The sequence below is a fragment of the Capra hircus genome, chromosome 14 (assembly GCF_001704415.2).
Source record: "Capra hircus breed San Clemente chromosome 14, ASM170441v1, whole genome shotgun sequence".
NCBI lineage: Eukaryota > Metazoa > Chordata > Mammalia > Artiodactyla > Bovidae > Capra > Capra hircus.
The window spans coordinates 49,381,950-49,395,260 of record NC_030821.1 but is presented as its reverse complement, the minus strand read 5'-3'; the positions used below and the strand labels follow the sequence as shown (position 1 = coordinate 49,395,260).

General features: G+C 39.9%; 1 protein-coding gene across 1 annotated transcript in view; it reads left to right on the top strand.

The window, feature by feature from the left end:
* The window catches only part of C14H8orf34 (chromosome 14 C8orf34 homolog), a 338,106-nt gene extending 329,467 nt beyond the window's left edge, over positions 1 to 8,639 (top strand). Inside the window, exons 13-14 of the mRNA XM_005689042.3 lie at positions 4,139 to 4,198; positions 7,855 to 8,639. Of these exons, the coding sequence (XP_005689099.2) occupies positions 4,139 to 4,198; positions 7,855 to 7,862 (68 nt within the window). The 3' untranslated portion in view covers positions 7,863 to 8,639. The remainder of the gene's footprint in view (positions 1 to 4,138; positions 4,199 to 7,854) is intronic.

The window sequence follows — 13,311 nt, the reverse complement described above, 5'->3', positions numbered from 1 at the left end:
ACCCAGGGATCAAAATCAGTCTTTTATGTCTCCTATATGGCAGGTGGGTTCCTTACCACTTAGTGCCACCTGGGAAGCCCCTAGTTATGTAAGGCTTTATAATTTATAAGTTGCATCCACATACTTAATTCCAAAAATAGACCTATTAGGGAAATTTTGGTCTTACCATTCTTATTTTATGCTGTAAGTGTTCAACACATATTTATTTAATAAATATACATTCAGTATTTACGTGAAGTCGCTCAGTCGTGTCCAACTCTTTGCGACCCCATGGACTGTAGCCTACCAGGCTCCTCTGCCCATGGGATTTTCCAGGCAATAGTCCTTGAGTGGATTTCCATTTCCTTCTGCAGGGGATCTTTCCAACCCAGGGATCAAAGCCAGGTCTCCCGCATTGTAGACAGATGCTTTACCATCTGAGCCACCAGGGAAGTCTATAAATGTTTACTGAATGAACTGAATGAATGAATGGATGGATGGCTGAATTTAGTTCAAATTGGTTAAGTGACTTGAAGACCACTTGAGCAGAAGCCAAGCCTCAGTCTCCTCTTCTGATTATTTAGCGGCCATAATGTCTAGAAACATAGACAGATGTGTATCGTGAGTGGTTTATTAGTATACATAGCAAAACACGATACATTCAGTGACGTTTCCTGTGTTCAGTGTGTTGTTCGTCTGTAGTAATGATGGTTCCATTAGAACTGCGATGAACATGGCGCATTCAAGCAGCATATCCAGCCATCTCTATACGTGCATTTGTGATGCATTGCCTCAGCTGATTGTGTGGCTGGTTTTCACTGAATAAACCACTCAAGAAGAAAGAATTAGAGGTTCTAATCTGTAAACAAACGTACTATCTTTATTAAGATACTCTTTATCTAGACTTTACAGCCACTCATGGCTTGTTCTTCCCCTCACCAAAGCTGCTTTGTTTCCTACGTCCCCACGAGTTTGGGGAATATTCTCCCCTGTACAGGCAGCCCTGATGCACAGAGCACAGCAGTATTCAGCTGGACGCTTTAAGTCAGTGGCCGTATGAGGATGTTATGCCGAAGTTCAGTTCAGAAACTTGAGATCAGCTACTTCTGCCTCTTAGTCCTGTTGTCCTTGGCCACTCTGCCTTGCCCCATGGCCCCTATCAAAATAAAATCTTCTCATGTGTTTGTATTCTTAACCACTGTTGACATATTTCCCAGATCTTTCCACTGTGGCTTATGGAACAGGAATTTGATTTGCAAACTGATCACTTTGGTGCTATTCAAAGAACACTCTCCATGCCTTTATTGTCTTATTCAAAATGGTTCCTAGAAGACACTGCTTCCCTTTTAGCCTTCACCAGGAAAAGCTACTCCTTTCATTTGCCATGTATTAAGCACCATGGCGTAGCATTAATATTCTGCCTGAATGTTTTTTAGGCTTATGCCATTTGTCTTGCTGTTCTGTGTCTTTCCTTGTCACTATCATCTCATCAGTCACTTCTGTTCTTTCATGACGGGTTGACATTTGGTTCATTGGTTTCCCTTCTACCACACTCTTATCATTAGAAAATTTAACTTTCATTTGAGTCCAAAGTCTTACCATTAAAATTCCTTGGCCCTCTCCAGTCTAATGCTCTTCTAAGGCAGTGTAATTTTTTTTTTCTTATCAAATGCAAAATAGTATCCTACTCTAAGATTTTAGATTACTATAGTCTACAGTCTGTCCCAAACCTTTTATCTTTGAGATTCTCTAGTTTCTGTTAAACCCACACTTCCATCTTACTTTAGTACCCAGACACATCATTACTCCTTTTTCTTCAAGTATGCCAGACCACAGTTGACTTCAACCTGAAGTCCATGCTACATAGTACAGCGATATTCAGTGTGTGGTCCACACACCAGCTGCATCAGCCTTTCATGGGAATTGTAAGAAATGCAATTTCCTTGGGCATCACCCAATGTCTGCTAAGTCAGAAACTAACTGTGGACTCCAGCAATATGTGTTTTAAAAGCCTTCCAGATAATTCTGATATACAGAATTTAAGATAACCACTAATACAGAGCATTAATTCAACTGCTCTCCTGCCAGGATCTCTAATATCTTTGAGTGATGAAGAATATTTAACTGTGAATGCATCATTATTCTAATTCAAAACCTCTCTATGTGTAAAATTTCAAAAAATTTATCAAGTTCTACAGCTTTATTCAGCATCTACGTATAAAGGTCGGGACTTTCAATCCAAATGTTTGTAGTTCTTCTTCATCTAAATTTGAATGTTCTAAAACTGTCAAATGCCCAATGCTTAATGATACTTCCAGAGGTGCTTCCTTTATAACCCTCCTCTGTGCTGGACTCTGAGCGATGCTAACTGACTCAAGTCAGATGTATTGGAAGGGGTAAAGTCAGAATTTGAGCTCAAATCTGAGTACAAAACTTATGCTTTCTCTTTGGTTACTGAGTTTTCTGTTTTGCATTGACATGCCTCTATTCTAGCTGAAGCAGTATTTACAACATATCTCTGTAGAATTTTAAAAAGTGAGTTATATGAAAATCTATTATCAGATAACTTTGATAAAATATCAGGTTTAAATTGTTCCCTTTATTATAGGACTTCGAAGAGCCTTTAATATGCTTGTGTGTATTTTGAGCCTCCAAAAAAGCAGATGGTATGTTATGTTGAAAAGTCTTTGATCAAAGAACCATTTGTGGATTATCTATATTAACACCTTGCAGGACTAGCATTCCAAAATCTGCTTTGGAAAACTTGGGTTTAATCTATTTCCTTTCTTTTCAAGAAATGTGAAGGCTTATCTCCCTTGCTGCCTTTATTTCATTTTCTTTGATCTTCTGTTTTTATTTCCCTGCTCTTTTAATTAAAATACTCATGTCCCCTTGTTCTACTAGGTTCTGCTCTTCTGCCTCAAGGATGCCTTCAGAGGAATCACGTTTAGCATATAATATTATGTGTGTAACATTATACCACTTTTTGGACAAAGGTCCATATAGTCAAAGCTATGATTTTTCTAGTAGTCATGTACAGATGTGAGAATTAGACCATAAAGACAGCTGTGCATGCATGCTAAGCCGCTTCACTTGTGTCCAACTCTTTGCAACTCCATGGACTGTAGCCTTGCCAGGCTTCTCTGTCCATGGGATTCTCCAGGCAAGAATACTGGAGTGGGTTGCCATGCCCTTCTCCAGGGGATTTTCCCAGCCCAGGGATCAAACTGATATCTCAAGACAACTGAGCACCAAAGAATTGCTGCTTTTGAATTGTGGTGCTGGAGAAGACTCTTGAGAGTCCCTTGGATTGCAAGGAGGATCAAATCAGTCAATCCTAAAGGAAGTCAACCCTGAATATTCATTGGAAAGACTGATGCTGTAACTGAAGTTCCAGTACTTTGACTACCTGATGCAAAGAGCCAACTCATTGGAAAAGATCTTGATGCTGGGAAAGATTAAAGGCAAAAGGAGAAGGAGACAGCTGAGGATGAGATGATAGCATCACTAACTCAAAGGACATGAATTTGAGCAGACTCAAGAAGACAGTAAAGGAGAGGGAAGCCTGGCATGCCGTAGTCCATGGGGTCTCAAGAGATGACTTAGTGACTGAACAGCAACAACAACAAATATTATGTGCCAGGCATTACAAGTATAGTATATACATGTAAATACATACCACTTTATGTAAATCTCATGATAATTTTGTGATGATTATATTAAATTAAAAATATTATAGCATCATAATATGTGACATGTATATATCCAGACCTGAACATGCTGTGTTAGGGTAGTAGTCTGTAAAGCATGCCTTTGCTGCCAAACCCATGCTGGATATAAGAATTACAACTATGATTAGACGGGATCTTCTTCTTGCAATCCACATATATATTCATAGCACTTATCTTGAGGGGCCTTTTGCCCTAGTTTTTATTTAAAATCAGAAAAAGTTTAAATTGAAATGGCTTATGAAATGAGAACCAACACACTTAAATAGTTAAATTATGTATGATTGCCATCACTATATACTCTAAGTGTCGTGTTGATATTGATTTCAGTTAATCCTCATAAGAAATTGATCAAACCACAGGGGAACTGTGTTTCATTGACTTTTTTTTCCCTGGTCCAGTACATTACCTCTTTTTTTTCCATTGTGCAGGTTCTGCTGATCTTCTTCTTTGTGTTCCTTGCTCTTCTTGTCCAGCTCTGGTCTACTCCGGTATGTTTGCTCAGGGCACTTAATGTCAATGTCTGGTAATGATGGGCACCACTTAAAATGGCTCAAATCTAGATTTTTAAAAAACGCATAGTCTTTTATCATGAGAAAAAGATTTTCCTCCTCCATGATGTTTTCTCTTTCTTTTTGTGACATTCTGTGGATCTCAGGCTCCTCGTTGAGTCTGTGTTCTCCTGTGTGGAGGAAGTGGGGTGAGGATGTTAAATCTCTTGTCCATGGCAGGAAGATCACTTCTAGATATATGTGAGATGCAAACATTTACCCTCTTTGTGCTAACCCTAACCCTAAGATACTATGAAATATATCTTAGAGACATAGAAATTGTCTCAAAACAATTTCATATCCTGGGACATGAGGTTACTCTATGAACTGGATGTATAGAGATGAAAAAGTCTCAATATCTCTCTCAGGGATGTTACCAGGAGGAGTAAAGCATTGAATATGTCCATAGCACTCATAAAATCATAAAATATCAAAATAAGAAAGAATCTGAGAATGATCTACTTCTCTTCCCGTTTCACACTCACCCCTTCTTTGAAATACCCCTACCAAATGGTTAACCAGCTTCTATGTAATGGTGGTATACCACCTTCTGTGCTCTGCTGTAGTTGCTCAGTGACCCAGTCATTTTGTATTAAAAAATCACCTAACGAAATAATTTCTGCAGTGTACCATTGTGTAGTTGTCAAAATATTATTATGTTCATTACACATGCTTTATGATAAAACATGGAAAACATAAAAAATGGAAACCGTCTAATGGCCAAGGACAGCAATCTGCATAATGGGCTACTGTGCATCTGTTATAAAGAATGAGATGTGTTAATACATACATAGATTTTTACTGATATTAACTGGTTCTGTCTAGTCATATCCATATATAATCTGATGTGCAAACATTTTTACAATATTGTTTTATAAAAAAGTGAGTCATAGGACTGTATACTAGATACAATTCAATTTTTGTTATGTATAATGCACAGAGACATACGCAATCATATACAGTTGGTCCTTGAACAGTGTGGGTGTTAGCGCATTGATTCTTCACATAGTTGAAAGTCCACAGATAACTTCACAGTCAGTCCTCCATATCCGTGGTTTCACATCTGTGGATTCAGTATCTTGGATTTTGTAATACTGTAGTACATATTTATCAGAAAAAATATTCATATAGGTAGACCTGCACAGTTCACACCTATCGTTTTCAAGGGTCAGCTATATTTACATCTACAAAATGTTGTCTGGATAGTTTAAAAAGGTCTTGAAAAGCTATCTGCACCCATATGTTCACTACAACATTATTTACAATAACCAAGATAGAGAAAAACCTAAATATTAATAGATGAATAGATTAATCAAATGTGATATATGTATTTATATGTCTATAGTTTTAGTTGCTCAGTCATGTCTGACTCTTTGTGACTCCATGGACTGTAACCCCCTAGGCTCCTCTGTCCATGGGATTCTCCAGGCAAGAATATTGGAGAGGGTTGCCATTTCCTTCTCCAGAGGATCTTCCCAACCCAGGAATCAAGCCCTTCCTGACCCTTGAAAAAGATAGGAATCTCCTGCATTGTGGGCAGATTTCTTTACCATCTGATCCACAGGGAAGCTACAGGGAAATGTACACACATATACACACAATGGAATATTATTCAGCCATAAAAAATAATGAAATCTTGCCATTCTCAACAACATGGACAGAACTTGAAGCCATTACGTTAAGTTAAATTATTCAGACAGAGAAAAACAAAAACCACATCGCCTCATCTATACGTGGAATCTAAACAAAATGAAACACCAAGCTCATAGACACAGAGAACAAATTGGTGGTTGCCAGAGGCAGAGAGTGGGTAAAATGGATGAAGGTGGTTGAAAAGTACAGACTTCCAATTATAAAATAAATCTTGGGGACATCATGTACAGCATGGTGACCACAAACAACAAACATGAATTTCATATGTTGTTAAAAATATTTAAAACCTACTTTAAAAGAAACCGCTCTCCTATTTTGTCCCAAAATCTGAATCCTTGTAGCTGCCTTCTTTCTGGTTTGGTCTTTTCATTTCACAATCAAAAACTGTTACCTTCCTTCTACGTAATAACTCTACCATTGCAGCGATGTGAAGAATATGTGATTTTCTTTCTTGGGCCTTAAAATGTTCTTTGCATGACATACAGGCATACTGCCCTTCAGTCTAAGAGATTTGAATGTGTAAACTCATTCATCTGATTTGTATTAAGCAAAGGCCTACGATGAATCAGGAACTATAACAAAGAAGGACACATCACTGTCACAGGTGATGTCACAGCTTGTGTGTGTTATTCTCTCAGTTGTGTCTGACTCTTTGCAACCCCATGAACTGTAGCCTGTCAGGTTCCTTTGTCCATGGAATTCTCCAGGCAAGAATACTGGAGTAGGTAGCCATTGCCTTCTCCAGGGGATCTTCTTGACCCAGGGATTGAAACCCTGTCTCCTGCATTGCAGGCAGATTCTTTATCATCTGAGGCACCAGAGAATCCCCAGTGTCACAGCTTACTTGATGATAAAGTCACACATTATATTATTATTCACATGCAATTCTGGTGATTACTGTTCTATAAGCATTAGGATTAGGTAAGTGCATGCAGCTGGAGAATGCTAGCTTGACTAGTGGTCAGGAGCCCTGAGGAAATGGTCTTTAAGGCCTGAAGGATGGGACTTCCCTGATGGTCCAGGGCCTTCCAGTGCGGGGGATGCTGGTTCAATCCCTGATTCAGGAGCTAAGATCCCGCATGCCTCATGGCCAGAAAACCGAAATATAGCAACAGAAGCAATATTGTAGCAAATTAAATAAGGACTTCAAAAATGGTCCTCATCAAAAAGAAAAAAGAAAGCCCTAAAGGAGAGAGTGAGATAAAGGAGTTGGCAAGGTTAGTTGGGATAGATAAAGGAGAAATATGCACACCGATAACCCGACTCCCTTCTTCCTTACCTCTCTTCCTCCCTTCCTCCTCTCTCTTCCATCAAACAACCACTTACTAATCAACCACCACACACAAAGGATTCTTTCCAGTCCTGGGAGTCATTCAGAGATTAATATTCTTCTTTCAAAGTGTTTATGATCTAGTCCATGAATATTAGATATAACTCAGGTAAAAAGCATTAAAAAATATATAAAATATTCTTGAAGCGTGGACATATTCCCTTGACATTCTAGTCATATTTTTCTGGGGAAAAAAGCAGTTCTTTCCATCAAAGTGTGGACAGATAGTTTCAGTGCCAAAGTGGAACAGACTGACTCACTTTATGCTGCTCTAGTTTTCTAAATTAAGTCTCAGAATTCCTTCAAGGAGAGTAATTGTGTACACACCTTGCACGTATTTCTTATTGGCACTATTAGGAGGGAAGTCCATCTATTTTACCAGTCCAAGTTATTTTTGCATATTTTATATGCAAAGATGTTGTATACAGGTACCAGAAATGGACTTAATGACAGTTAAATGTGGTTACTAGAGGTAGTCCTCTAAGGTCAGTGCCCCTGTAAAAGTTCAGATGGAGTAGAGGAAAGCATGAAAATCCCAATCTTTCTTTTTCACATGCTGTGCTATAGACATATCATTAAGTGCATCTTCTTTTGTTTTCTTTCTCTCCTACAGGTCTGTGAAGCAGGCAGAAGAAGTTACAAGTGGTCCTTAAAGAAATGGCAATTAATCAAATCCTTATGTATAGTTCTAATTTTATTTACTATGTGTAATCATTTAAAGAATGGTTATTTTTATAATATCAATAATAAACAAGTACTCTTGTAACCAGGGGGTGCCTAAGTGTGTAATCAACAAAACATTAACCCTGGCAAAGGATTCTGGGGTGGTCAGGCTGCCTGCTGCCTTTTGACATGGTTAGTGTCCTGGGTTTAGGTTACTTTATACCTAGTTATTAAGATTACTATTTGATACATTAAATATTGCCTGATTCAAATAACTTTGCTTAAAATTTTTCTGTATTTTAACTTGTCTAGGGTTTTCTACTTCTTATATTTTTATAATATTTTCTCATTTTTTAGATTAATAAACATACTTATCCACACGTGCCGAGATAAGCCATTTAGGTCTCTATGGGAGCTAGCTATCATGTCATCACCTGCCATATATATTTTTGTGCAGCAGCAAAAGGCATATTCTCCACCGCTGCCCCTTCCTCTGATTATCTTCCCTATTCCTACCAAAACAAATAATTGATATCTTGATTCCATAAGGTAAATCAACACGGAATGAAGTGCATGGCCCAAAGCATATTCAATGAAAATTGTTTGACCATTTATCCAATCATTGAACCCAATTAAGATTATCCATTTTAAATTTGATATATGCCCGCTTTTGGAATGTTTTATGCATTGATGCTACTAAGTGAATGGAACTAAGTACATTTTATTTAGCTTATCGTCTGTTTTATCTGACTTGTTGTAATCTAAGTTTACTTTCTGGACCTTTAAGGCATACAGTTAAATTATAAAACTGCGTGTACAACTGTCAAAGAAACAAACATTAAAGGCCAGAACATGACTAAAGAATAAACAAAGAAATTCTAATTGTATGAATGAAGTCAGAGTCCTAAATGAAATAATATAATAAACTTTCTTATATTAACATTTTTGTGTGCATAGAAACTCATGAGACTAATTTTCATAAAAGTTATTCCTTTTGGGGGGATGAGGGGTAGAAACAAATTAAAGGCTTAGAAACCAGTTTATTTTTGAACAGAAAAGAGAGAAGGCATGGGAGTAAGTTTATGGGACCACACCACTCCTTTATTTAAAAATCCTTACCATGAAGTATATCTTCAAAAAAGACCTGAGAATACAAATGTTCTCCCTGTTGAGAACTGACTTTCCTTAAAACACATCGCCCTAGTGCCTTCATCTGAGCCAGACTTCCCTCCAGCCATCACTTGGTCAGTTTTTGTCCACCTCTTGTCTTCTGATTTTTCCTAGAGACAGTCACCCTGCTAAGTGCCGTGTCAAACTCAGAAACGAGATCCACCAGGCCATCAGAATCTATATTCCTGAAAACGCTACCACTAGACATGAATTAAAGTGGCAAGGACAGATTTTATTCCATGATAAATTACTTCAATAGAGAAGAGGGTTCAGCATGAACTGAACTCAGCTTCGATTTGTATGAAGTGACTGGATGTTTTAAAGGGAGTGAGGGAGGAGGGAGGAGGGATGTCCAGGACTTGAGCTGGAGTCAGGGAAAGGGAAATCTATTAAAAGCGATAAGGGGAGTTGATCCATGTGAAACCATCTGGTCTTGCTCACTGGTGCTCATGGAAGTTTGACCTCCATCTTCCCTCAGAGACTGAGTGGCAGGCACTCTATTTTCAGGTCAGCTGGAACAAAGAGTGGATTCTTTTGTCAGCTTGGGCTTCCCCAGACAGGAACATATGGGGGATGTGGAATTATCCTATGATGCCTTGACTTAGAAACTCTGTTTGTATTGGTTCAAGCCTTTTAATGGGGGCTAGGATTAGGTGGGTAGAATCATACCTACTGAGAGTCTCCAGTTTTCATTGGCCAAGGTTGAGGCTGATCAAGAAGAGGGCTCAGGGACTTCCTTGGTAGTTCAGTGGTTAAGAATCTGCCTTCCAATGCAGGGGTCATAGGTTCAATCCCTGATCAAGGAACTAAGATTCCACATGCCACAGGGCAACTGAGCCTGCGTGCTGCAACTAGAGAAGAGCCCATGAGTTGCAATAAAGAACCCATGTGCGCACAGTGAGAAATCCTGTTTGCCACAAGGAAGACCTTATGTGTTGCAGCTGAGATGCAATGCAGCCAAATAAATAATAAAAAATGAAACTATAAATATTAAAAAAAAAAGAGGCAGGCTCAAAGGAGCCAGACTAAGGTATATGCTCACTTTTGAAAGGACAGAATCTTCATTAATGCCAACTGGTCAGGTCACATACTCACATACACACACACACCTCTGTCCTCTCTTCTTTGTCAACTCCAGTAATCATTTTCAGAGGCCAAGGCCAGTAAGCAACTAGAACCCCAAACAGGAAATTTCCCCAGATTGCTCTCCTATCTCCTCTTTCAACTGTCACACATGAAATCTGAATCTCTTGGCAGTCACCCTGGCTATCATTCCTTTCTTTGTCTCTTTTGTGTTTCTTAACATGACTCCAGAGTTACTGATGGGGTAGGCTTGAAAACCCTACACAAAAAAGGCTTCTAGAAATACGTTTAGAATGAAGGAAAGATACTGAGTTCAGTTGGGAACATGTAGAACTTAGACTGGGGGCATAACCAAGACTTGGAGAATCACCCACATAAAAACAACCCACCAGAGATAATGGCGGAGAAGGCAATGGCACCCACGCCAGTTCTCCTGCCTGGAAAATCCCATGGACAGAAGAGCCTGGTGGGCTGCAGTTCATGGGGTCACGAAGAGTCGGACACAAGTGAGTGACTTCACTTTCGCTTTTCACTTTCATGCATTGGAGAAGGAAATGGCAACCCACTCCAGTGTTCTTGCCTGGAGAATCCCAGGGACAGGGCGCCTGGTGGGCTGCCATCTATGGGGTCGCACAGAGTCGGACACGACTGAAGTGACTTAGCAGTAGCAGAGATAATGGAGGTCGGTACAGTAGACGGCATCACCCAGTGAGAACTTGTGCAGTGAGAGCAGGACAGATGCCTCAGGAACACACACACTCGCGCTCGGGGACTGACAAAGTGAATTCAGGAGTAAAGATTGTATGTCCACGCACCAGACAGAGTGGGTGGCCCACACCCAGTTTCGAAGAAGCAGAAAGTCAAAAGCAATGCACTTCAAGGTCCCTGGTTCCTCTAAGCACAGCTGGATTTCAGGGAAGAGACAGGCATGGGGTCATTTGTGGAATAGCCCTTAGTGGTCTTATGAGACTCTAGAAACTTCCTGTGCATAGCTGGAATAAAAAGCAGCTATATGGGAGTGGAAGGAGGAGAAGAAACATAGTTTCCCTAATTTAGGAAGAAAAACTAAGGCATTACCAATCTGACAAAAAGTCAGCGTATGGAAGCATCTATCTTGAAAATGCCTTCTTTGATTAACAGTGATGAAAAGACAACTAAAAGCCTTAGGAAAAGACTTAAGAATTTGTCTTGCGGCAACATTCTTAATTTCCTTTTTTTCTTCAAAGTAATCAAACGTAAGTTTTTAATTGATTATAAGGAAACTAACCACCAGCTGCTGAAGCCAGAGTCTTAGAAGGCACTTCTTGGGGGGTGGGGGTGGGGGAGAGGGCAGAGCCTCAATCATTTTCCCGGGTCCCAGGGACAGAGCTGTTCCCTGGCTATAAATGCTGGCTTGCCTATTTTCCAAATATTTGTTGGTTTCCTGCTTTTGGCTCTCTGACCACTATTTTTTGTTTGTTTTTAAAAAATGTCTATGATGGCTTCTTGTCTCTTTTGAGTATTTGATGTTTGTAGGATTGATCTCCACAAAGCCAACCTAAGCGAATTTGGATTTGGGCAGAAGCAATAATTTGACGACTCTTCTGACTATTTTAATTGTTAAAAATGTGTCTGAAGATCCTCAAGGGTTCCATGCAAAATGACAGTAGTAATACAGCCCAGTGTCTGGCAGATTCAGCCAATACATAGCAATTTTCTCTCCAAAACTGCCTCACCAAGGCAAGGGGAGTGAATGACTGCAACATTCCTGGCTTCTCCAGGGAAGTGACCAACTGATGGCTTAAAATGGAAGCTCTGGCAGAGCTTGCAGCTGTCCCAATGGACCTGCAGTTTCCCAGCACCGAGCATTGCAGCTGTGCTTGAGGGCTCTTCATAAACCACAGGCATTCGACTGCATGACTGGCCTAAAGTTTACCACCTGGGTCCTGAGTGAAAGAGGAACTACTGTGTGGAAATTTTATGATCCTATTTTGCAAAACTTTTTAGGCAAAGATCATGAGCATATACAGGACAAAATCCTTAGAGCACATGGTCAGGATCATATTAGGGGCTGAAATGGAGCTGTGGCAATGTAGGTTTCACTGTAGAAAACAAATATATGCATATCTGAAGTATTTTATGAGCCAGCTTTTAGCATCTTCTATAGTTACTGTTCAAACTTGCTGTGAAATGTCTTTCTTTGGATCTGTGATAGAAGTGAGTATTGCTCACCTCATCTGCTGCTCCACTCTTCTTCCTGGGCATGTGGAAAGATTTTGCCTTTCATTTAGGAAGGTTCATGTGACTAATTCTGACCAATGGACCGGCCCTGGAAGTGTTGTGTTGCATTTCCAGCCCAAGGCATTTAGTAGAGGTGTGAGTTCTCCACTCTCTCTCTCTCTCTTTTCTGCGTCAGTGATTCTGGATGTTATAAATTAAGACAGCAGAGTTTAAAGATGTTTGGGTTCATGACTGTGTGCAGAGCTCCTGCTGACCTGTGTGTGTGTGTGTGTGTGTGTGTACGCGCGCGTATGCTAAGTTGCTTCAGTGGTGTCTAACTCTTTGCACACCCATGCACTGTAGCCTGTCAGGCTCCTCTGTCAATGGGATTCTCCAAGCAAGAATACTGAAGTGCATTGCTATGCCCTCCTCCCGGGGATCTTCCCAACCCAGGGATTGAACCTGTGTCTCCTGCATTGCAGACAGATTTTTTACCATCTGAGCCACCAAGGAAGTCCCAATGTCACAGCTTTCTTTAGAGTCACACATTAGACATTATTCACATGCAGTGCTGGTGATTACTGTTATATAAGCATCAAGGTTAGATAAGTGCAGGCAGCTGGAGAATCCTAGCTTGGCTAGTGAATTTTCCTAAGCTTGGCTCTTCTTGGGGAAACAAACAACAAGAGTATCACCACCCTGGAAAGGAGGTCACCTCATGCATCCTCCCAAATTGAAATCTATCAGCGAGGCTCCATACATACCCAGACTGTTTATATTGGAAGGACTGATGACAAGAGCAGATGAAAGAATATTAATAATCATATTAATACCCTGGTTATTAGTTCAAAACCAACAGCGTTAAACCAAAGAGCCAGATTATCACAAGGGATATCACTATTTATCAATGAGGAGAGACCTTGAATGCCATAGCAAGAAGATAAGCCAGCAGTGA